Raw genomic sequence first — 26,688 nt, 5'->3', positions numbered from 1 at the left:
GGAAGAGGCTAGTGGGTCTTCAGAGCCTGTAGATTGTTGGTCGGCGTTCGCCACCGGGTCTTGTTGTTTGAGCCTGTTTCTTCTCATGTTTGCTTGTGTATTTGGCGTCATGTTCTGTTTTCTTGTGAATACCCTCGATTTCCCACTTTGGTAGTGACTGCGCTATTCATGCACTGTCTCCATATGCTGGGAGGGCTGGTGGTCGAAGCGCTCCGCAGGGGTCCCGTCCAGTGGTGGTAGAGGCCGTGGGCGTATGTGCACATTTATCTCTCAGACTGTCCCTGCACCACGCTCACCCCGTGTGACAATCTGATTTCCCCTGCGTCTTGTAAGGGGGAGGGGGAAAGTCGTCCCAGAGCCACCCGCCGTGCAGTCCTGGTTCACCTTTGTGCTGATGGTCGCATCTCAGAGCGGGAGTGTAATGCCATTGTCTTCTCAGTGGTCAGGGTGTATGCATGGTGTGTCACATCAACCTCCGCAGTACTCAAGCTGAGAGTGGGCCGCTAATCACTATTGATTCCGTGTAGAGTGCTATTCAGTAGTCTGTAATCTTATTGCGGTGAATTTCGGTTCAGCCCACGCCTTTGTTCTATATACAGCAACCGTTCTATCCCCCTTTTCGCAGCCTGTGGGATCGGGATATCTTAGTCTGCCTTCGGCTTGCAGCGGTTCACTGGCAGTTGAGGGCACTCTGTGGGGCTCATGCGTGCGTAGGTCTTCAATGGCACATTACAAAATGGCGTCTGTCATCTTGTATACTGCAAGCCGGGGTAATCTCCCCATCTGTCCCAGCACCCGGGAGGCTGTCTTGGGCTCGGGGCTGCCCTTCACTCGATCGCTTTCTCCCACCTCGTTTCCCCGTGCCGCTTACTTCAAAAGTGGCGCCCGTAGGTTTGGCGTTGTGGGATTGCTTCTGTCAGGTCTGCTCCCTGTCGCTGGGTCTCCCCACGGAGTCCTACTTCAAGCCCGCAGCGCTGTGTCTTCAACTTACATCCCGGTGCCGTTGTGCCGTGGGGCTCAGGTGCTGTCTGTCGCGCTCACAGGGGGTCACGGAGCGCACACCTTTAGATTCCGGCGGAAGTCTCTGCCCATGCATTGCACCAGGAGCGGTCTTGCCCTCCACTCCAGACCGCGGCTTCCGTTAGTCAGCTAGGCCTCTCAGTTCCCGGCAGGTCTCCTCTCGTTTCCGGAGCAGGAATCACTCTCAAAGTTGCTATCGCCGATCCCTCACACCTTCCTAAGGAATGTGGCGACGGTGGAAGCCCCGAGGGAACAGGGGTCACAGGATAATCAGCGTATGTTCAGGGCATGGGACGGAGATGACTCAGTTCACGTCCTCCATGTTTGGCCCGTAGCCACGCCCCCCATACCAAACCGTACTTTGATATATATTTTGCTACTCGTGTTGCAGTGGGCCCTTCCTGGTTTGCTCTATTGGGTGGTGTATAGTATTTAGTCTAGTGGTCATGGCCCTCCACCGTATAGAAACATGAAAGTTAAAGAACAGAGGTCAAAAAGACAAATTGATTGGCACAGATTTGTACACAAAGACATATATTTTAATAAACTTTGTCTACAATGTTTACATCATAGCTTTAGTATGGTCATTGAAATTAACACAAAGATACTCTTCTCATTTTTTGTAAAAAGGACATATACTATACATATCTTCTATTTACAGTTCAGACCTTATACATAATTGGGTGCGAGAAAGCAAATACTTCACTTTCATAATCCAAGAACAGGAATTTGGGGAGCTGGGACATAAAACAGGTCGGGAAGAAGGGATCTGGGTGAAGGTCTTCAATATTTGCAAACTCAGCCAAATCTAATAAAAGTCACAAGATAACCAGTTGGATCGAGTTCTGGGTTTTTCTTTTACAAATCATTGTTTTCAGGTGCGTTAATTCAACTGGACCAGCTGAAGTGAACTATGACTAACTTCCAGAATGCATTTTGTTCAGAATAGGAGGGAGCACTGTGTCCTTGGTAACAGTAGAATCGCATGATAGCTTTAATAAGACACAAAACAGCAAGAACATATTTTGGAAGATATACTGGCACAGTGCTAGCATTTCTATAAAATATTAACACTGTAAAAAGGTTCAATAAATTAAATATCACAATGGACGAGCCAACATGGCCGCCTCATTCATAGTCCTTTTAAAATCTGAAATTGTTCTGACTTGGTGCATGGACCAGAGAGATGAAAGACCTGACAATCAGAAGTCAGAGTTTGCTGCTACCGTGGCTCCTGATTTGTTTGATGTATGTTTGTGCTTGTTCTACTGATGGCTCGGAGGACGCAAGTCCGTTCCATTCCTGGTTGTTTTGCTGTGTCCTCCTTGAGCGTTATCTGCATGGAGAAATAAAAGATGAATTACTATTCCGTGCTTTTATTTTGTTGATAAGTACTGTGTATTGTCTTTAGACTTATGGCCCTACTTAGCCCTTTACGGCAGTGACGTTTGCTGAGAATGTGCCGTATTTAAAGCGCTGGCTCACCAAACTTTGTCAAGAGAAATAAAACTCTCTCCAAGTGGAAGCTAGTCTTTTTTCTAAGAAAAGTTTAACAGGCCATGATGCACAAGGAGCTTTTTTCATGTATGTGGGGGCCATTTACCATTTCCTTGCATTATTCCGAGATGCACCTAATGGTGTATACAGGTAGGAAAGCAGTAACATTTGCAAAAAGAGTGATGTAGGTGCGACGACCGTCAGTGGCAGGGCCGGACTGGCGGTAGTGGGCAAAGGGCGTTTTCCTGGTGGGCAGGAAGGGTGGTGGCTGGTTGGTCACTGGGACTCGGTTTTGCAGCAGTGCTGCAATATTAACCCCTGTAACAAAAGCGGCAGCAATGCGAAAAGGGAAGTCGTGTTTCTCACTAGCAACCCCCCCCCCCGAACCCCCCCACCCACGGGTGGTCAAGCAGGACTGACAGGGCTGGTTTGGGATCCCAGTCCAGCCCTGGTCAGTGTGACTCTGTGACCCTGTGGTGAACAAACAGCCAACAGTAACCAAGTTGTTTTCAGCAATCTAATTTGGGCTTGGAAGCCACTGGTTTGGTTAGGAAGGAGGACTGCTAGTTTTTGGTGTTCCTCCCATTCTGCCAAACCCTCAATAAGGCCCTCAGTTTCTAATATGTAAAGAAATGTGATTATGTTTTAAAACTAACCTGAGTAAAGCTTAGAGACATCCAGAAGCTGATTCTGTAAAAAGTTGCCAGTATATTCTTTTAGGTTTGCTCACGTTTGAGGTGAATTTCCATTTTTTGGATTCCAAGAGCAGTACTGAGAAACTGTGACAATCACAATTTCCCAGGAGTAGTTCTGCATTTGTTTTGAGATTTACCCGGATTTTAAGGAAATTTCATATTGTAAGTGTGACAGATGTACATTTATACATCCAGACATATTTCATTATCTTTTGAAACCTACAAACAATTCCACCACTTGGAAAATATTTTACCCACAAAGAGCCATCTCTCCCTCCAACATTTGCTAATTGTGGAGTGTTCTACTCACCATCCAACCATAGATACGGATTTTCTACTGCCTTTGACGTGACTATCTCTGCTCGTATCTGGGGTATGAATGTGCCTTGCAAAACTGTGTAGATACTAACATACTGGTTTGGGCTAGTTTGTGTATTGTCACCTCCTCTCATCTACTTTCCAAGGCCTTACTGCCCTGGAATGCTCACTCCACACCCCAGTGTGCAAAATATTTCCCACAGTATGTTCCATTGTACTGGTGTAATATTGTGTATGTGTAAATCACAGTACAAGTGTAAATTCACTTTTGTAATGCAAAATGTTAATTTATACACATAAAACAAGAAGTGCTCACCTAAGTTCAACTGCGGTGTGAAAATGACTTTCAGAGTTGGGCCTCTAGTTTCTAATGAATTGCACTGACTATGTTAAAAATTGTAGACAATGCAAATAGTGCAGACGTTAACGTCTGAAAGAATCTGGACAGCAGGTTCAACACAATTTGTTTGTGTCTTTTACATGCAAACAGATGATCTTACACTCTTGTTTTATAACATTAAGTAGTATGTTGTTTCAGTTGAGACTGAATCATCTGTTGAATACCACACTCCATTAAGACGTGTATTCTAGACACCTCTAGAGCAGTGTCATTCATTGAATACTATAGAAAATTGCTATGACTGGCCTTACGAGAGAGAAGCCACAGTTTTAATGTGAGCTGTGACTAAGAATCAGATGTACAACAATTAGGAATTTCAATTTAGAAATTGAGATTCTTACCGAATCGCAATTAAGAAATCACAATTCCTAATGTAAGAAACCTTAGAACCTTTAGTTACCGATTCCAAGTGGGTCGCAAATCGACCTACCTCATGAATATTAATGAGGTTGGTCGCAGTTTACGACCCAGTAGTAATGGTAGCTGTTACAGGGATGATGAATTCCTGGGGCAAGCAGACTACATGGCTGTGATTGCTTTGTAAATGAAGCAATTGTTTTTAAATGAAACACGTTTTCCTTGAAAAAAACTGGACGGGGTTTGAAAAAAAAAAATTAAACGTTTAAGTTTAATTTTTTAAGAGTAGGCAGTGGTCCGTGGGGCCATTGCCTGTTCTTCAAAAATATTTTGTTAAATATTCTCAAAGGGGAACGCATCCCGTGAGGACTCCTTCCCATTTGTGAATGGTTACCACCTCCTTCGTGGTGTCGGTTAAAAATGTATGTTTTGCGCAAAACATTAATACATACCACTGCGATTCGATATTTTGAAGGGACATCCTAAACATTCTTACATATAAAAATACCGAATTGCAAATCCAAATTGAGATTTAGTGACAAGTTACCGAATCGTAATCTTTACATTTCAAAATGCTTTCTTGTAGTCACAAATGGCCTGATTCTGCAAATCGGGCCGTTTGTGACCACCCCAAAAAGATTTGTACAAGAGGCCCTAAGTTTGCAATTTGCCCAAAAAGACATTTCCACAGAGGAAAATGGTATCAATTAGGTGTAAGCTTGGCTCACACTTGGTAGCTTGGCCTATAATATTCCCTAAAGGAAATGTTTAAAAATAATTACTAGCTCACTACGGTCAGCATGATGGCTGGTCTGAAAAAAATTGCCAGGGCTGCTTTAATAGACGGAAGGAATTGTAGGATAATCGGCTGAGAAATTTCTTCATCTCTGGATCTTTTTCACTGCCACTGAAGTCAAACATAACACCATTACTATCAAAGCCATGCAGAGCCAGGTGAGAATGCCTTTTGCGCAGAGATACAAACAGATTTCTTTGTCAATAAAGGAGGCTTATGAATGTACACTGCACAGCAGCATACCTCCCACAGAAACACCGCAACTAGGTCTGCCTGCAAACAGGTCTTAACCACCCTCTTCACCTTGCTCCTAGAACCATTTTCCTAATGTTATATCTGGTTTCACCCTCCATGTTTTATTATTCTTTTTTTAAAAAGTACTATTTTGACTTTCGTCTGTCAAATGTTGTATATGAGCCTGTGCGGATGGTACTGGGCAAGGAAAAGGAACATGCAGCACACCGAACATACAAATACATGCTGGGGCTTTTGATCAACCCCTTCATCCACTGGTCTCTTCAGGCACCATTCACACATTTAACACACCACCCACCGTAGCATGCAGCAGCCAGTTAGTCCAATTCCTTCATTGGCTGTCTTTTCCCGTGAGTGACAGGATTTTGCCTTATCACATGTGAACAGTTGCCTGCAACTGAGTGCACTTCTGAGACAGGACAGGTCTGCCTGAGCTGCGAGGCCTCTCCATTATTTGTTATGCTTTTTTATGTTACTATTTATTTGCAAACTGCATGCATTAGCAAAAAAAAAAAAAATGAAATGAACACTTGTCAGTGGCAGACCTATTGGCTTTGCCATTGCTTCTTTGAAAATACAACGAGATGCCAGCCTTGACGGTGAAAAAGATGAAGGACAAAGTGGTAATGAAGTGTTCCAGGTGCATTTCCAACCCTGATAATGTGAGTGCCATGTTATAACTAGGACTATCAACAGTGGAGCGCACTCCACGCCCTTTGAGTGCATAAGGGAGTCGCACCTCTGTGTACAGAGGGAAGCGCCAACGTGTAAAGTGCCATGGTATAACCATTGGCATTTCCATTTAAGTCACACCTCTGAGCCCGAGAATTTTCAGCACAGAAATTTAATTTGTTGGTTCAATGATCAGTTCCCGAAGACTTAAAATAAAATAAACACTTTTGGCTTAAGTAGATAACCTTCAATGGCAATTATTTAATTCCACTAGTCTAGCCTGCATGGCACGGGCATAAAGCTAAGACGAAAAAAAATAGTCACAATTACATTTATCCTCAGCCATCAAATTGCAGATACAGTATCTGCAGCAGTCGCAGAAATACTGCTTCCTCGATCCAAGGAAAAGCACTCAAAATTGACACACAGTGTACCTTATGCAGACGGAAGGGATCATTTTTCCTGCGAGAAATGATGTGCCATACCTTCCAAGTAGGCCAGAAGTGACTTCTGGTAAAAACAAATGACTGTCCTTCCGTGGCCCGGATTAGAGCTTCTGCATGTCTTCTTGAACTCTGACCTTCCTATGAAACCTTAGCAGGTTTTAAAAGGAGTGCAGGTTGCAACTCTCAACTCTGGACCTTTCATATAAGTTTAAAACCATGCATGTCCATTCTGGATATACAGGCATCATATATTGGGACAGGCCTATCTTTGCATGTGCCGAGTTCTCTGCCCCAAATGCGGAGTATCCACAGTCTTAAAGTTACTATTAAATTGCAGTTTTGTGAATACCGAAAAATAGTAAACTTGCACAAATGTCTAAGTTTAGCTTTATGAATTATGCCCAAAGACACTCATGATTTCATTTATGACATCATGCTTGTGGTCTTGATCAGTGCATTTGAGGAGTTATGGTGTCCACAATAACTGTGGAAAACGATTTCATTCATGACATCATGCTTGTGGTCTTGATCAGTGCATTTGAGGAGTTATGGTGTCCACAATAACTGTGGAATTTCTGAGGTTTTAGGTTTTTCAATGCAAAGTGTCTTTTTTATATTTAGAAGGCAAGAAAGACCCATCTTCAGTCCTACCTTCAGAAAAATGGAGCATCTCCCAAAAAGTGTTATAACCCAGTTTCCTTTTTCTTCAACTCAAGATTTCTGGAATTTTTGGAACCTCTGCATAGCATAATGATAGCCACAACAAAAACTTATCAGACTCCTCAGATCCATTTATCCGTCTAACCATCTGGGATTCCAAGACACTGAAACGCTCAAATGGGTTAGCAAATTGTGCAGCAACTAAAGCACCATACAGAGCTTTGCTACATGAAAGTCTGGCGCTAATCACTCTTTGTGGGACTAAGATTTTGTGATTGAAAGGAAAGAGTGTCTTTTTTTGATCCACATTAAAAATGCAATTTAGGATCCAGAACCAATCCAAAAGTTTTTGCAGAAATACAAAATGATCCCACACGTCCTCACCTGGACTTCTATCTGTTCTTGAAACTGAAAACTGCCTTGGTAAAACTAGGCATTATCCACACTCCAGAATTGCCAGACTTTCTGGAGAGATTTACCAGGTTGGGCCATTTGGCCTTAAAGATTTACACTCTTCTCGCTCCATCCAAACCACTGCTTGTTGACACCTCTATTTGTAACAAATTACATAGAGAGCAAACAGCCCACTATATTCCTCCATCTGCTTGGACTATAATCTGATTCTCTACTTTTAAAATCAATATCATCACTATGGCTATCGCTCAAATGAGACTGTGGTCTATACACAACACCTTCTAGATTCCTTTGAAACTCCACAAACATGGTCTCATGGTTTCAAACCTATGTTGTAATTGCAAATTAGAACACAGTGACATGGGCACACTTGTTCTTTAAATTCAAACATGTTTTCCCACTGTGGGTTCTAATTCCAAAGTTCATAAATAAAATGTTCAATATTTGTTCCAACATTGATCCATCATAGCCTCATTGGGTATTTTTGCAGCGGTAGACATCTAACAACCCCTCCCAATTTCAATGATCTTTTACTTATGTTGGTCATCTGCACAAAGCTGAGCCCATCGAAAGTGAAAAATGCTGCCAATATTTCTTTTCATACCTCGTGCGCCTGGCTCGGCTTTACAGGAAGTGAATATAATTTATGCTTTAAAAAACCTCTTTGGTCCACTAAAACACTAGGGGACTCGATTGATGTTTTCCTTAAAAAACATACCCATCATTGCAAGCTCCTCCCTCTTTTTTTCCAGACACATCATCCCTCTACCTCAGCTCTGTAACTTAAGTGCACTGCAAGTCAATCACACTGTCGTAGACCATGGCCACCATTTCCAGTCTCCTCCTCTGTCTCCAACTTTGTTCCCCTCCTCTCTGCTCTTACTGTTGTCTTACTATATCTATTCTATCCTCTTTTTATAGAGAAAATTACCAATCATCATGTGTATTGGTACAAGCTGTTGATCATGCTAACTTCATTTTGCAGTATCAATGGCTAGGTAGCTATCGCCATATATGTATGGACAGCTACAACACTGTTCTTGATCACGATGCATAATTTTTCTTATTAACTTAAATCTAGTACTCACATTGTCCCACATAATTAATGAATAGCTGCTGTTGATTGTACCCATATTACAGTTTTAATTTCATATTAAAATAAATGTAATTAAAATCAATGCAACTCTACCCATGTATGAATACCCTTTATTCATTTTCTTATCTACTACCCAAATACAATTGAATTGAACTGTATTTTTATTTTATGTAATGCAGAAAAAGTCACAATAACAACCATTGAAAAAAGCTTCAGACTCAATAAGAGCAACATACCATACTTGGGTAAAGTACTGAGAGAAACATTAGACAGGGAGGAACAGAAGCTGAAAATGGCAGGTCCACAAAAGAGCTAGCAGAGAAAAGAGAGAAAAGTACAATATGTGATGACAAAGCAAACAGTCTGTCTATGCCTGCAAAAAACACAATCACTGATGATTATTGGACTGAAGTACTAGTATGCCATTTCACAAAGGCAATTTTGAGAAATTGAAGTAATACTTAATGAGGACTATTATGTACTCATTATTCCTTTGTGAATCGGCCTCCCAATGTTCAGTTTTACTAAAAGGACAAAGAAGTCACAGTCATTTCTGTTTGTACTAATTATATATGACTATTCCATGAACATTTCCATTTTAGTCTATTTTAATATATTTTGGGGCCAATTCACAAAAGAATTTGAGATTACATGAACTAGTACTGCAGGAGTACTACTTGAAGTACTCATAAATGCCTTAGTGAATCAGATCCATGGCCCTTTTATTATCAATCAACTCAATGGCTGCGAAAAAAAAGGTGTCAATGCATCAAAAATGCTGGTGCCCAAGCTATTCGTTCACAGGAAACCCTACATCATCACTACACATACTGTATCATCTTCCCATATTTCTAGCTGCTCCGTAATGGCTAAGCAGGCAGAAATAGCGGCGCATTGTCCAGCATGCCTAAATTGTTCAAAACATTCAGGCTAAAAACACAAATGGAACATAATCAGTAGAAAAATTGTACGAGAGCCCTTTTGTTTTAATGTTATTATTATGGCTATGAAACAATGTGAGTCGAGTTAGTTTACAAGTTTGTGTAGTTTTTCTAAAGTATTTTCGTTTCATTAAAGACCAAGCGGGCGACTTTTCAAAAATAAAAAAAAGTACAGAAATAGATAACAGACACTTTGCCCTTGGCCTAACTGCCATGTAGTGCTGAGAGCAGCATCTCTTACCATCTTTCCATCATGACAGCCTCTTACCTTCTCTAGCTTCTTATCTACTTTCGATTGTGTCAGGCTTTTTCAGCATTCCCTGATCCTTGCAATGCCCAGGGAGGTCTCTCTTTGGGATTGGGGAATGGACATGTGAGCAAAGCACACCAGAAACAAATCTCCAAGCTAAAACCCTATTTTGTTAGACACAAGATTAAGTTGCAGGGAATTGGCAACTTCTAACTGTCATATATAAGAGGCAAATACGGGGAAATATATGTGCCATGCAGAATACCCCCAATATTCCACTTCCGTAGGTGTTATTTAGAATTCGCCCAGAGATAGTTATTATTTATTTTTTAAGTTCTCCTTTGAATTTCCTCTAAGTTGAAGTCTTTCTCTTTAGATACTATGGCTCCACCCAAAAATGATTCGGGGATTGGGCAAGGTCAAGCCAAGCATATTACAATGCCCAAAAATCATTTCTGTGGATTCTGAATTGTTGCATCGGCTGTGATTGTTTCCCTGATCAAATGAACTCTTTCCTCTTTATTTTTCCAAGCACACACATGTCCCTCATACTCAATTGAAGAAAACCACCCATGCAACATAAAGGCTAATGAAACAAAAGAAAGGAGGCTCAGTGGCTACTGGAGAACATTTGTCATCAGGTTAGAATTTGGCACTGTTGTGGTTCTTTTTAATGACCTCTGGCCTCATCACAAAACAGAAAATTTACAAATTCAAGTGCAGGCACGAGATCTGCAGAAACAAACTGACCTGTTCATCCATGACAGCCGACAGCTCAGCAAGCATATCTTTGTAATGAGACTTCATTTCTTCCTGGTACTCCACCTGGTCCTCTTTTATGAGCCGCTCGTTTACTTGAAGTGCCTGTCCGCATGCTTCTGCAAACTGCCTGTTGGAAATACAATCAAAAGTCTGATAACATTACAAATGATTTGTGATGCAACCTGCATATTTCTGTGAGATTTCATCCCATGTGACTCAATTTGGGAAATTATAAGTCCCAAAATCTTGCTGCACCAATACAGAAGTGGGAAAAGCAACTCAGAAAATGTGTGCAAATCTTCAGGAAAGCCTCACAACATCCATTTTCTGCTCCCAATTGCACCATCCTGAACCAACATATCCTAACTTGTCTAATGAGCTACCTCCTTGTTCTTCCACCCTCAATACATCCGCAAAAGGTTTTCATCACATATTGAAATGCTCTCAAACCTATGTGTCCTCCAACACTGTTTATTTCACAGACTATCAGCTCATAGTAGTTACATTAAAGAAAATACTACAGCTACGAAAAGTAGATCTTCACTAACGTGGTCAACTTCTTAATTGCTTCTGTTACATCAAAGATACTCAAGCCAGCAACATGGGTTGTTCCTGTTTCCTTAAGAACTTCTTCAGGACTAGTTGGTCTCTGTGCCACCTAGATTCAGATACCTCGCGGAGGGTCTGTCTATTTCTAGTGTTTATCTTTGTGCTGGGGTTAGGTGGGCCATCTGTACCCATGAGCACAGATCTATCCACCCCTGAATGGGGGCCACGACAAACATCCTAACATTATGAAACATCTACTTTTTAGTAGACCAGCAGGCCATAACCCCAGGCTTCCTGGTTTTGAGGTCCCATAAATATGTACTGTAAGATTTATTTGTACTGTAAATATTAGGATAATTGATTCCGGATGTATGTTGTTACAAGGCATGCTTTTACCACGCATGCTGTTACAACGCATGTTTTACAACGCAAGCCTTTACAACACATTGCTTTGGGGGGTGCTGGATAGTGAATAGTTTAATTTACTATTCCAACTCCAGTCCCCGTGGATAGTAGGGAAGGTGTTGGATAGTAAATTAAAACTATTCCCTATCCTAGAGCGCCCCCCAGTGCAATGCGTTGTAATGGTTTTTGTTGTAAAACCTGCGTTGTAAGGGCACTGCGTGGTAAAAGTTGCGTGGTAAAGGATGTTTCCCATTGATTCCACTGTATTAGACGCATATGCCTGCAGCACTGAAACTGTTCATAATGCTTTTGGTGGCGCTCAATGGGGTAGGAACCCTGGATAGTACTTAAGAGTGTTTGACAGAAGGCTTGTGATTCACCCTGCTCTCTTAATATTACCAATAGTCCAACATTTGGAATTAATTTGTGATTGCAAATGGCATTTCTTGTATCTAACATGGACCCCTGTTTTACCTTTTGTCGTATTGTTCTCTGTGTTTTTGATATGTGATTTACATTGTTTAGTTACTATTTGTACTAAACATATACTTTCCGAGTTTGAGACCTTATTAAAGTGTTTTTCTAAATGAACATACCAATCTTAATTTCATTTTTGATAATTACTTTTTACTGTGCCTCAACCTAACCTCACTGTCTACTTTGAGATGTGCCTTGACAGGTAGAGAAAATTAACTGGAGAGAAATGGAAAGCAAATGGTCTTATCCAAACCAAGTATCATGTGTCAAGGTTAGTGGGCTAGACCTGTAATATCACCTTTGATGCAGTGGCGTAACGAAACTTGAGGGGGCCCCCCTGCAAACTACAAGGACGGGGCCCCCCTCCCATCCTCCGTGCCAGTCTAGAGCTCACAGGCCAGCGACCCGCCATACTGCAGGGGGTGCGGGGCGATTGTTACGCCACTGTCACCAATGCGCCCGTTATAAGTAACACTGGATGGTGGAGTCGAAGGTTGGGCTTAGTCTGCCCGCAGGCTATCATAGGTGGTGGTCCATTCATTACAGGGTCCCTGCCATCGGTAGACCGGGGACGTTTTCCCAATGTTAGGTGGGTTTCCTGATGCAGACTCCTGCCATGATATACAACATCGGGCCCACTCATTTTGACAAAAGTGCATCGACTGCTCCTTCTCGTTTTCGTTTTAAAACATTAGACAATGCGACAATGCAGTATTTCAAAAGCAGATGTAACTACAAAGAGCAAATTTTCATAATACATTTTTATTAGTAGACAATAGCAATCTTAAGAGGCATTGCATAGCTTCATACACACTTTGACCCCAATTCATCACAGTCTCTCTCTCTCTCTCTCTCTCTCTCTCAGTGAGTCAGTCTCTCTCTCTCTCTGTCATTCAGTCTCTCTGTCAGTCAGTCTGTCAGTCAGTCAGTCAGTCAGTCTCTCTCTCTTAGTCTCACTCTTAGTCAGTCAGGCTATCTCTCTCTGTCATTCAGTCTCTCTGTCAGTCAGTCTGTCAGTCAGTCTCTCTCTCTCTGTCAGTCTGTCAGTCAGTCTCTCTCTCAGTCAGTCAGTCTATCTCTCTCTGTCATTTAGTCTCTCTCATTCAGTCAGTCTCTCTCAGTCAGTCAGTCTGTCAGTCAGTCAGTCTCTCTCTCTCTCTCTCTCTCTCTCTGTCAGTCAGTCGGTCTCTCTCGCTCTATCAGTCCCTCTCTCTGTCAGTCTCTCTCTCAGTCAGTCTCTCTCAGTCAGTCTCTCTCTCAGTCAGTCTCTCTCTCAGTCAGTCTCTCTCCCTGTCAGTCCTTCTGTCTGTCAGTCCCTCTGTCTGTCAGTCCCTCTGTCTGTCAGTCTCTCTATCAGTCCCTCTCTCTATCAGTCTCTCTATCTCTCTTTTTCTGTCAGTCTCTCTCAGTTAGTCAGTCTCTCTCAGTTAGTAAGTCTCTCTCTCAGTCAGTCTCTCCCTTTCTGTCAGTCAGTCTCCCACAGTCTCTCTCTGTCAGTTTTTCCCAGTCAGTCAGTCTCTCTCTTTTAGTCAGTCAGTCTCTCTCTTTCAGTCAGCCAGTCTCTCTCTATCAGTCTCTCTCTCTCTCTGTCAGCCAGTCTCTCTCTCTGTCAGTCAGTCTCTCTCTCTGTCTCTCTGTCAGAGTCTCAGTCTCTCTCTGCCATTCTCTCTCTCTCAGTCAGTCTCTCTCTCTCTCAGTCAGTCTCTCTCTGAGTCAGTCTCTCTCTCTCAATCAGTCTCTCTCAGTCAGTCAGTCTCTCTCTTAGTCAGTCCCTCTCTCTTTTAGTCCCTCTCTCTGGCAGTCTCTCTCTGTCAGTCTCTCTCTAAGTCAGTCTCTCTCTCAGTCAGTCCCTCTCCCTGTCAGTCCCTCTCTCTGTCAGTCCCTCTCTCTCTCAGTCTCTCTGTCAGGCTCTCGCTCTCAGCCTCTCTCTCTCAGTCTCTCTCTTTCTGTCAGTCAGTCTTCCAGACAGTCTCTCTCTCCCTCTGTCAGTCTCTCTCAGTCAGTCATTCTCTCTCTCTCTCAGTGAGCCAGTCTCTCTCAGTCAGTCTCTCTCTCTGTCAGTCAGTCTCTCTCTCTCTCTGTCAGTCAGTCTCTCTCTCTCTCTGTTAGTCAGTCTCTCTCTGTGAGTCTCTCTCTCTCTCAGTCAGTTTCTCTCTGTCAGTCAGTCTCTCTGTCGGTCAGTCTCTTTGATGTATGCAGGTTATTGACTACAAGGATCAGTGATAAAGCGTCACTGCTTTGTTCCTCTAGTTGGTCACAGAACTCCTTCGTGACTTGCAATAACTTTTATAATAAATGATATGCTCACATGGTAGCATACATATTATGTGTGAGTGTCCTAGCTAAAAAAATGACTTATCTTGCTACACGTTGTCAAGATGACCACGCAACCAAGAAAAAGTGGCTCTTCAATGCCTCTGGACTTACAGAATGCTTACAATGTGAGGACAGATGGCACATGAATGCTTGAGATCAAGGTGTTCAGCACATGCCTTTTGGCACAAACAAGCTCTGCTAGGCTGTCTTATCATTGTCATTTACTATAAATGTCTGAAAGGGGGGTGCCTCTTCTGACATCTCCTTGAAATGTCTCTACTGCAACTCACTCACTGAAGATATTGCTTTTAATAACAGAAGCGAGGAAATCCAAAATACAGTTGTAGAAATGTTGAGATGAAGTTATAGGATTGTGTACAGTAGGTAAAAAATCTAAAACACAGAATTCTATGAAATGGTGAGAATGCTATTTCACAGAAATGAATAAGATGTGGAGATCAGGGATGGGTGCAGCACACAATGATACCCAAGATTCACAGGTATTGTAAAGATATATTGGAAGAGAGAAGATTAATTTTAAGGATTCAAGTGTGGGGTTATTTTCCTGTTATCCTGTTTCCCATACATCTAGTAAACCAGAATGCCATATTCCTAACTGTAAAAGGGGTAATGTGTTGAACTATGAAATCCTTTATTATTAAAAAGTGCCAATTCGCCCTATATGGTGATAGACATCCTTGGTGTCCTAAAACAACCTTACAACACACGAATGGGTTATTTGCCTCATACCTAGTCTATAATACATTTGCCTTACTGTTGATATCAATGCAATCCCACTATTCTTGGTTAGATATCTTTCCCTATGGAAAGGCAAAGCAGAAATGTTTGAGAAACTCTTCGATGATGCGTTTTGGGCAAATGCAAAGAAGATTTGGAATAACTTTACCTGAATATTTCTTTGAGCTGCTTTACTTGGCTTTCTGGATATTTATTGGCATTTGTTTTTTCAATAAATGCTCGTGCATATGCCATTGGTCCAGCATTTACCTATCAATAAAAATTCAAAATTGTTTATGATTATTGGGAGAAAAAAATTGGTAACAAAAATCTTTATTAGAATTTGAACATTTTTCTGGCCAAGCTGTGTGGCGTTTGGCTACATATACAGGTTTAGTTCCATGACTGATATAAGAATATGTACTATGTAATAGAATTTCTTATAACTGTATACTCTACTAGTTTACACTTAACTTTTTTGAAAAGTACATGCAGATTTCAATACATTGCACTTCATCTGTATGTTGCTCTGAACGTCCCCCTGAACATACCTCAGACCCACAGGTCCTCCTCTCAAATGTGCAGCACAGCAAAGGTAACACTCTTGACATGAATGCACTGCTCAAATTGCACAATTGGCAGTCAGACAGATTCAAGGATGTGTCCTCTTGTTTGATCTGCCAACTTCTCTCATATATCTTGTAGGTCCAGGGAACTACTGTATGTTCATGGCATTCTGATTAATGTTTAAGAATAAGTTTCTCACGAGGACTAGCTAAGATAACGCAGGCTTATCACACGCTAACACTACTTTGACCCCAATTTGCTTGCAGTTAGTTTGCATATGGGGATAATATTCAAACAATGAAAATAAAATATGCCACCAAAATTGCGGCAGGTGTATTTTACAAAGCAATTACCGTGGAGACTCCCTAACTAATATTTGTTCTGTATTTGTATTCTTAATATACGTTAAACATTTCATATGCAGAATGATTGCAAAAATAGTGGCAAGCAAATTGATACATGCTGTTGGAAAGTCATATTTCCAATATAGCGTCACTATTTTAGATAGGTGAGAAATGGGTTGATTATATTGAAATGTTTTACATTATGTTTCGCAAACCTTGGGCAACTAAATGATATTGTATGGGATGGTTACTACAGCCTATGCTTGCCAGGTGTCCCCTCAGAAGCCGGTAGACCTAAGGGTGGGTTGGCCATACTTTGACAAAATACCTTGTTCCCTAAGGACATTCCAATCACGTTTTTGTGTCCTGATATCCAAGTTGCATGGATCATTCATTTGACCACTTTAAATTATTTTGTCATTCATTTTTACAATGCTATTAATCAGAAAGAGACGTATGGCAATATTGATACCCTGTTTGAGGTTAAAATGAAACAGAGATCTTATTCTGTGCAAAATTGTTTCTAGAGTTTCTTAGGGGGAGATTTTTATGCCAAGATTGGTCTGGGCACCGCTTTCCATAATCTTTTTCCTACCAAGGACTTGATTACCCTAAAGATGGGCAAAGACCGTAGAGGGGCATATTTGCATAGAAACTTGCTGGAACAAGATCTTAGTAATTATATTGACTTTGGTGGGGCTGAAAGCAGCCAAATTCTAACTTTTATTGGGTGGGGTAGGAGTAGCATAAGTGATTACATTTTTATTTCAATACCCCTGCATTCTTTTGATGTATCAGGGGGTGACGTGGAAAGCAATTCTAGTGACAATAACCATAATATCAAGGGTGACAGGGTCTCGATCCAAAATTCTTTATCTCTCTGTGCAGGGCCGAAACGTTTGCAGTGGTGCATAAAGTGCTCTGCCCTAAATGGCGGGTAATTAATATGAATTGGTTATTCACTACCCTGGTCAGGCTCAAATTAGCTTTGTTTATAGATCACATTTTGACTGAACCTTCACTCTGTGGGGACCTTGTGGATGCTTTTGTTATTTTACGGGACAATACGAGAAAAAGTTCATATAACCCCGTTCATTTGGAACAATAACCCTGAACCAAGATGATTTAGTCGCACTTGCTAGGACGCTAACAAACAGTTTAGAATTACACTGAAAGTACCCAGGAGTAGGGTAGTCATTATCATAAATAAGGCTGAATAGAAACGAACTGTCAAAGCAAGAAAACAGGCCATCAAAAGGGATACTTGGGCTAAGCTATCCAGCACCTGGGCCACAAGGGATACCGAAGGGTTCTAAAACAGTGTGAACTCAGGGGGGGGCATTAACTAGACAGCATAATGACTTGGTACCAACATTCCCGCTGACAAGTGGTTGATGCACTTTAAACCTTTTTATGGTTTAAACCTCCAGGTAGGACATCGTCGGGAGGTATATACCTGTGCAAACCCCTTACTATCTTGTTTAATTAGGTATAGGTTATCTTGGCCATATCTCAAAGTCCGGGTAATTAAGCTCCTGATCCAGATGGGGTACCAATGGATTTAGATATGGCTAAACTAGATTTTTGGGCACCTACTAACATTAAAGTTTTGGCCATGCTCTCAAACCTTCTAAGTTAATGGCAATCTGCTATTATAGTGCCCATATACAAGGAATGTAATAGACAGGATACTGGATACTATCGGCCCATATCTCTGCTAGACTCTATGGTCAAAATTGTTGGACATTATGGGAGTCATTATGATGACGAGCGGACTTAGTCCGCCCACCATCATACCGGGACCCGGGACCGCCCGCCATAAGGGTGGGGGTTCCGATCACGGCATTAGGATGCGCCCGCCACACAGGCGGGCGCCTCCTGTATATTTACCATTGCGGCGGGCGGAGCAGAAATCTCCGCCCGCCGCAATGGTAAAAGTGCAAGTTGTGCTTTTCTAAGTGCAACATGACAGGCACCGCGTGGTGCCTGCCATGTTGCACTTAGAAATGCGGGGGGTACCATAGGTACCCCCCATGTGCACCCCCCAAGCCACGGACTCCCAGGGGGCCCGCAAGGGGCCCCCGCAGGGAGTCTCCGCATGCCTTTCCGTGGCGGCATTGCCACCACGGAAAAGCATCAGCAAAAGCCCATTCTAACAGACACCGCCTCCATATTAATCATTTTCAGCCCCGGCCGCAAGGCGACCGGGGCGGAAAACAGGCGGGCGGTGTTTCACACCGCCACGGTCCCCTCCTCCATCATAATATGGCAGGGGGGAATTGGGCAATAGATGTCGGACGGATTTCCTCCGCCAGGCTGGTGGTGGCCACCGCCAGCCTGGCGGAGGAAATCCGCCTGACATCGTAATGGACCCCATAGTCTTGCAGGGAATCTTGTCTTGGGCCGAGGCCTCTGGTATTTTGGCATCTGTTCAGTATGGCTTTAGAGAGGGCCTTGGTACACAAGAGAACCTAATGATGCTACGTAAGAAATATAAAATGGCTGGGGGGGGTTGCTTTGTCTCTAGTTCATGGACCTTAGCTCGGCTTTTTACTCGGTCAATTGATTTACACTTTGGTTAATACTTGAGGCAAGAGGCTTGGATCAGGAACTAAGTCACTTCCTTAAAGTCTTTCACTAGGGTCTAAAACCTGAGTACGGTACGGTCCAGGGTGGAGTGCAACAGTTCTTTTAAACTGGAGCAGAGGGTGAGGTAGGGTTGAGTTTTGGCCTAGATTTGATTCTTATTCTATGTTAATTGGTTACATGGATACTTAGTGTCTCATAGAAGAGATTTCACAAAAGTCAATAATCACCCTGTGGCAGCATTATTATACATTGATGATGTTGGTTTGATCTCTTAAGCCCCTTCAGGACTCAAAAAACAAATTGCTAATTTTGTTCAGTTTATGGACAGCTTGAACTTAGAAAACAGCCTCTCTAAAATGCAATATGGCAGTAGTGGGTGGACCCTCCAAAATAGGACTTTTTTATCATGGGTGTACAACTTCCAATGTTTGGGCATTACATTTGATTCCCGGTATAATTGGAGGCAATGAATTCGAGCTAGGCTAGTTGATTCTCACAAACAAAAGGGGCCTCTTTAACTTTGCAAAAAAAGAATTGGGTCTAAGCCCATCGCAGCCATAATTAAGACTAATAAGCGTTAAGTGTGTTCTGGTCTTGACTTATGGGGCCTCTATTTGGGCTTCTTGCCCAACCAAATGTCTCCAAGTTGAAGATAATAGATTCTGTTAGGAGACTTTCAGAGCTACAGCGCAGTAGTTCTATTGTGGTCCGACTGCCACACTCATAATACTGCGGGCAGGCCCACAGTGTGGCTGTTGTTGAACCTCCAAAACGGGTTCGGAAGTCCTCAGTCTTGGTAGTATTAGATCACTGCTAATATTTCCCTTGGAACAATATGATCACTCTGAATTTTCGACCAGTAACCAGCATTTCATTATTGATGAAGAATTAGTTCTAAAGTATGCCACAGATTACATTCAATTGGCACCCCTAATGCTTTGGCTATCAGTACGGACCCACGAGAAATCCAGCTTCAACAGAGAGTTATAGAGAACTGTTTGAACTGTCAGCTTGACCATCAAATCCTTTGGTTTAACCACAGTAGGCAACTGACAATTGAACTTGGTAGACAAGACTTGTTCTCAGACCCCACCTAATTTTGCAAGATTGTTAAAAAATGAGTAAAGAAATCCTATTGAGATAGGGTGTTAATGTAAAGAGAACATGTTGAACTGCCAAAATCTTCTGTTCAAGACAATGTTGTTATCCACAACTCAACCATCCACAAACTTTACCTACACTGCAGGATCGTAACGCATGCCCCTGCAGCCCCAGTGGTGCAGGGGGGCCCTAACCCTCCACTGGGTAAGAAACATCTGGGAGAGAAATCTTTTGACAAAATGTAGGGCCTTATTACGACTTTGGCAGCCCTAAAGTGAACGGTGCCGGCACCGTCTGCTGTATGACTGCCATAGCCATGGTGCTGCCGCCCACCAGCTGAGGTGTTAAATTCTGGCTTGGCGGGCGGTGCTGCGCCAGCCTAAGGTGGCGGTCTGCAGACTCAATAAAGAGTCTGAAATGCAGACTGCTGTTCTCAGAGCGCCAACTGCACATTGCTGTACGGTGTGACATACCTGCCGCACTGTGCAGGAACTGGGGGTGCAAAACCAGGGGGACACTACATGTTCCCCATTCGCATGGACCCCCAGGCTCAGGAGCAGCAGGTTGCCTCTCCACCACCGTTTTCATGGTAGGCTCATGGTCCTGAAAACGGCGGTGGACAGGCAACTTCTAATATGCTTGGAGGTCCACAGCGGCAGTGCCAGCCTATTAGTGCTACCAACTGCTGCGTGACTGCAACGGGATCCTTGATCCCCAGCGGTCACAGCAGTTCTATTGTGGTCCGACTGCCACACTCATAATACTGCGGGCAGGCCCACAGTGTGGCTGTTGTTGAACCTCCAAAACGGGTTCGGAAGTCCTCAGTCTTGGTAGTATTAGATCACTGCTATTATTTCCTTTGGAACAGTATGATCACTCTGAATTTTCGACCCAATCAGTGTTACATTTCGTATTTTTACCATTGGATTTTACAAACTATTCACATTACGTCATCTGGCACCAGTATTGAAACTGAACGTATTTTTGGGAGTCCCTTCTACGAACTTTTGTGCCATGCTGCCGGATGTTTTTTAAAGTATGCTGTTCGATATCGGAAATCATTGATGTTTTAATTTCCTATGAAAGTTGTTTATTGTTTTTACATGAGTTGTTCTTATTTCAAAGTATGAACTTATTTATTGTACTATTATGGCTAATTATGTTTAGCAAAATAAAGAGACTGAATCTGAATCTATTTTATTTTTTATTTATTTAGAAGGTACACTCTCTCTTCATACCGTTCTGGACAAAATTACTCCTCCCTGGCATTTATTCTAATTGCTATCCATCTTGGCACCCTTGAAAAGTTTATTTTCGTTTATGATTGACAGCAGTCCCCGGTTGAAACCTTTCCCTTGTGCAGGATAAGCATGATGGCCGACAATAAAAGTGCTGCTTGAATAATAAAAATGAAATCTCGATATTGTGCTTTAATAATTTTATAAACATGTGAATAAAGCGGGGTTTATCACCTCTAAATTATCCTTAGATCTTCCTTCCACAAGGATTGATATAAAAAGAAAAAAATGACTCATCTGGGCAGCTGGGGTAATTTAACATTGATATCAATTAAAGCTGGTTGATCTCTTTAAATGTTCACAAAATAACAGAACGTTTATCTGTCAAAACGCTTTATAACGTGGAAAACGAATATTCTTTAGGAGTTACACCAGTCTGTGTAAACCCTGCTACCCAGGCCATAATTGCCAGTGAGGCTGCAATTTGCTTAAAATGGCATTTAGGATGGCAGAGAAAACAACGTCCTGGTGTGTAACACCCTGCCTTAAACCACACAATTGACGAAAATAGCTCAATTTAACAAAAAAGACATGTAGCTTAAAGAAAAGTACCACAAGCGGCGGACAACAGCCGCAAAGGCTTCATTGTAAGACATCACCGTGGTTTCTTTGTGGAAGGGGATGCAGTCTGCATGGAAAGCGACCGACCGACTGTATTTAGGCAGTTCAGTCACATCCACAAACAGTGCATCAGGCGCTCCCCCGTCTATTGCTTTCACATCAAGTGGTCCATTTGCCCGTTTCACTGGATGCTGCGATGACCTTGAACACAAGCCATTCTGAGCACTAGGGCGATTTAGTAGTCTGGAAACAATATGCCCTTTTCACGCTCTTCATGTTTTTGGCTTTAAACGTTAAGGATGTAATATTCGAACAATGAATTCTGCTGTCTTATTCTCATTTCGATTTAAAATCATCCTTTTTCCTAGACAAGGTAAACTATAATAACCTGAAGTACTAAATAGTGTGTGTCGCTCTATAATTTAAACAACTATTACAATTTTCGTAGTACGCGCTAATGGGGATGTCGATGACCAATGAATGGCGGGTTTTAGATATGCCAAACAACAAAGACATATTGGGCCTGATGTGTCTGGGCCTCATTTATGAAAAGTGACGCATCGCTGCGTGAAAACAGCCATGCGTCACTTTTCATTGCGCCCTCTTTGCGACACCAATGATGCGTCATATTTACAGTATGACGCATCATGGTACAACGAGTCACAGATACGTCAGTATTTCTGACGTATCCGTAAGCGCAAAAGTGACGCATTGCTGGGGGGTGTCACAAAAGTGACGCAACTCCAGCAATGCGTCCTTTCACATGGGGCAAGCCCCATGTGAAAGGGCCTGCGTCAGTCTTACGCCTGCTGTGAGGCAGGCGCAAGATTTTGACGCAACGTCGTCCTAGAAGTGACGCAGTGAAATCTCATAGATTTCACTGCGTCACTTCTACAAGGCTTTTTGCGGTACAACCCCCCCCCTGCGTACATTATACCTGACGCAGGTATAATGTAGCGCAGGGGTTTACAAAGTGACGCATCTGCTTAGATGCGTAACTTTGTAAATAGTGCGCAACAGGAGGCATGTTTTACGCTGCTGATGCGTCACAAAAAGTGACGCATCGGAAGCGCAAAACTGACGCAAGGCCTCATAAATGAGGCCCCAGGAATTTTGTGAATGCGCGAAAATAGGAAATTTTAAGGATTAACCTACCCCTTGTATTTACAGGTATGCCCAGATTTGCTAACATTTTGATTTATGGTTACGCTGCTTTTTTCGTGCAGTCATGACACAAAACCCTAGTCGAGATTTACAGAGCCATGCAAGGGGCGATTTGGCGTTGCCCTGCATTGATTTGTAAAAAATAAAAAAGTTGTGCACATGATTTGCCCCGGAGTGGGAGACCTTTTGGTGTGCAGTGGCAGGTCACATTTCCGGTGATGATTGCTATATATAGTTGTTAAACTGATACTAACGAAGTGAACTATTTACACAGACATTGTTAGGGTGTAAACATGACAAAATAGGACGTAATAATGCCACCAAATGGCCCTGTATTACACCACATAATTTGACTTTTCTTGTCACATTATTCAGTAAACCCCACTACATAATCCCAGTGGCCTTGATTTACCACATATCACACATTGGCGAATTACTAAAACTTCACAATAGGTTTAACAATTTTTAAACTAGAACCACAAATGTTTTCTTTTCTCTTAGGCCACCTTCATTGTCAACAAAAAACAAGCTGCACAATAAACACACCATAAAAGAGATCACAATCGAGTGACTGAAGTAAAACAAGTGCACGTTGATATTACTATTTGGCAGGCTTGCCTTCATTGCCATGTATATTACTGAAATTACAGAATTAAATAATATGGTATATTATTCGGAAGCCCATGAGGGAAGGCATCATATTACATGAACATGACAATTGGTTTGTGAAAAGAACCTTTGCCTTTAGAAAAAAAACTAGGAGTATGTCGGGTCAAGGGGAAGCATGTGACATCATTAGATAATATTTCAAATATAAATGTGATAAGATACAATGATAATAAGTCATCAGAAAGCTGCTTATTGTGGTCTGTCCAAGAGCTAGTTAAGAAGCAGCTGTTAGTGGGCAGTAGTATTGCAATAGCTACAGACTGGGAGGAGGAAACTCACAGAGTTCCTCAGGTGTCATTTTCTTTGCTCGTATTGTTCAGAATACACTGAAAACACTACTAATAGACACCACACCAGTTTAGAAAAAGAAAGTATATTTATCTAAATCAAACAAGACTAGAACAACAATCCAATACACAGAACTAAAAATATGATTTTTTAAAGATTTCAAGCAATTCTGTCAATAGAACTCTATGGATGCAGTGATTTTTATATAAAGCCCCTTACATGCATCAAAGAAAAACAGCAGCATAGGGAAGCGTCAGAAAACACAGCGACGTGACAGTTCCTGAGTCCCTGGGGAGGCGATGCATCAGTTCTGCTGCATGCAGGAGAAGTGTTACATCAAATCCGAACTCTAAGGGGAAAAATGTAAATGTCATGGTACGTATAGAGCGCACTGTCACCAGACGGTCACCTTGCGGTGTCGCCTATGCGGTTTCCTGGCGCTGATACTCATACCGATGTGGAACCCCTCCTGGCTTTCCCTGTGAAGTGTCCACTCCTGGGCACCCACAGGCATCCTTAGCGCTGTTGGGGACGGTGTGGAGGCTAAGCAAGCTATTGCCCAGAGTTGCAGCATGGGGCCTGTGATTAGAATAGGCACCGAGGTGACAATTAACAGGTCAGAGGAAATTGAGCCCGAGACCCCGCCGAGTCGGGAATCGAACCCTGGTCCCTGGCCAGAACTCTGCATCAGGGTCTGCCTCTCTAACCATTGAGCCACACTCCTCCACTTGAAGAGATGCGTCAAAATTCTAGACGGTTCTCGTCTGTAGGTGATACATGGGAAAACGTGGCCCCCAATTGCGATACATGGAAATGGAGGTCGATTTGGTGATGGCAAACAGGCACTGCATTGATTTCTTCAGACGATGCATTGATTCTTTCCTCTGCACAGTAGGGCCTGTGTCAAAGCCAGTGTGGTGGTCTCAGACTTCGGAGACACAGTGCACTGAATTCAGGCTGCAGCAGTTTCTTTGGCCATGGATAGGCGATACGTAGATTTCTTCGGCCACATGGCAGTGGTGCGTGTAAGTTTCTCCTGCACTGCAGTGCTGCATCAGAAAAACAGGCGATGGAAGGGCGATGTGTCAATTTTGAAGTCTTTTGCAGCTGGAAACACCTCTAAGGGCCCAGAACTGGAGTTGGCATGACAATGTAGGTCAGAATTCCCAGCAGTGAAGTTCAGGGATGTTGCAGATGAAGTATTTAATGCCCTTAGACTTCAAACAGGAGGCAAGCGCACACAAGCCCTTGGAGAAACTTGGAAAAGCAGGATACAAAGCAAAGTCCAGTCCTTTCACTGTCCACAGACAGAAGTGGCAACTGCAGGCCAACCCAGCAAAGCAACACACAACAAAGGGGCAGTCCTCCTCCTGATAGTTCTTCAGCTCTTCTTCTTGGAAGAGTCCTCAGTCCCAGTAGTGTTCTAAAAGTCTGGGGTTTTAGGTCCAATACGTATACCCCTTTTGACCTTTGAAGTAGGTATTCTGCAAAGTATTATCTTTGTAGTGCACAAGCTCTTGCCCTGCCTGGTTCTAGGTACACTCCAGGGGGTGGAGACAGCATTGCTGTAGGCCAGGCACAGCCCTATTCAGGTGTATATGACAACTTCTCCCACCACTCTAACTCAGGAAGGCCCATCAGCCTGGTGATGGACCATCAGAATATGCAACTCCCCTTGTGTGACTGTCTAGGGTGAATGCACAAATAGGCACCTGTAAACCAGATGTTTATTCCACAGGCAGGCAGAGGCACGGGATGGCAAAACAAGAAAATGCCCACTTTCTAAAACGTGGCATTTTCAAACACACAATTGAAACACCATATTTGTGGGAGATGTGTGGTACAGTGGCCAGAGTGGCTGACTCCGGAGCATGGGTCTCGCAGTTCGACCGACGGTGGCAGCTCAGCATCATGTGACTCTGGGCAGCGCCCCCAGCACCTTGAAACTCTTAAGGGGGTGGTATGTTCGAGCTTACAAAACAAATACGATCTTTACACAGAGAGGCCAAACTCCAAATCTCTAGCTGTTCCCAATTGAAAGATACCCTTGTAAAATGTTACAAGGCAGCTCCAATGATAGCCTTGAGAGAGCTAGTCCTTGCAATAGTGAAAATGAAATTGGCAGTATTTCAGTATCTGGACATGTAAAACACACCAGTACAAGTCCTATCTTTCACATAAACTGCACCCTGCCCATGGGGGTACCTTGAGCCTACCTTAGGGGTGCCTTACATGTAGTAAAAGGGAAGGTTATGGCCTGGCAAGTGGGTGCACTTGCCAGTTCAACAGGACAGTTTAAAACTGCACTCACAGACACTGCAATGGCAGGCCAGAGACACGTTTACAGGGCTACTCGTGTGGGTGGCACAACCAGTGCTGCAGGCCTACTAGTAGCATTTGATTTACAGGCCCTGGGCACAAATTGTGCACTTTTACTAGGGACTTACCAGTACATCAAATATGCCAATCATGCATAACCTATAATAATCACAATTTACACAGGGGGCACTTGCACTTTAGCACTGATCAGCAGTGGTAAAGAGCCCAGAGTACATAAACCAGCAAAAACGAAGTTCAACACACCGACAAAAATACAGGCGGTAGAGGTAAAAAGATAGAGGAAACAGTGCCAAGGATGCCAGGTCTAACAATGACCTAAACCTGAGATACCCTACAGCCAGAAACGTTATATAAAACTAAAGGTCATTGAAGGCAGAGGTGAAACAAGTCCTGAATTTGTGAAAGAAAGGGTGCTGGTGCCCAAAGCTCGGCTCAGAAGCCCCACAGGCGGTGCAAAAAGCATCACTGCGCTGAATACCGAGGCTGGTATTCTGTAATCCACTTTCAGACAATCTCTGCCTCTTTTAATCACTCTTGCAGGTTCCTGCTTTCTCCTTTTGTGTGTGGCCCTCTTTTGCTTCTTCTTTCTTTCCCATTGGTGTGTTTTTCACTTTCTTGAACTCTGGGAATATCTGAAGCAAACAAACAAGTGCTGGTCCCCAACATAAAGTGCCATTGCCCCTCACCGGTTGCCATCAGTTTA

At 42.8% G+C, this 26,688-nt stretch overlaps 1 protein-coding gene across 7 annotated transcripts in view; it reads right to left on the bottom strand.

Moving 5' to 3' along the window:
* Positions 1–1,537: 1,537 nt before the first annotated feature.
* Positions 1,538–26,688, bottom strand: part of DOCK10 (dedicator of cytokinesis 10) — a 1,735,912-nt gene continuing 1,710,761 nt past the window's right edge. For 5 of the 7 annotated variants that reach the window (XM_078665953.1, XM_078665949.1, XM_078665955.1 and 2 more), the window contains 4 exons: positions 15,234–15,334; positions 10,568–10,706; positions 8,863–8,938; positions 2,148–2,356 (listed from right to left, as the gene is read on the bottom strand). In XM_078665953.1, the coding sequence (XP_078522079.1) occupies positions 2,286–2,356; positions 8,863–8,938; positions 10,568–10,706; positions 15,234–15,334 (387 nt within the window). In that variant the 3' untranslated portion in view covers positions 2,148–2,285. Of the gene's footprint in view, positions 2,357–8,862; positions 8,939–10,567; positions 10,707–15,233; positions 15,335–26,688 lie in introns of all 7 variants that reach the window. The other 2 variants (XM_078665951.1, XM_078665954.1) reach the window with 1 other exon arrangement.

The sequence above is a fragment of the Lissotriton helveticus genome, chromosome 11 (assembly GCF_964261635.1).
Source record: "Lissotriton helveticus chromosome 11, aLisHel1.1, whole genome shotgun sequence".
NCBI classification, from domain to species: Eukaryota; Metazoa; Chordata; class Amphibia; order Caudata; family Salamandridae; genus Lissotriton; species Lissotriton helveticus.
Note: the sequence above shows the minus strand (reverse complement) of the source record. Positions and strands in the feature narration are given on the sequence as shown.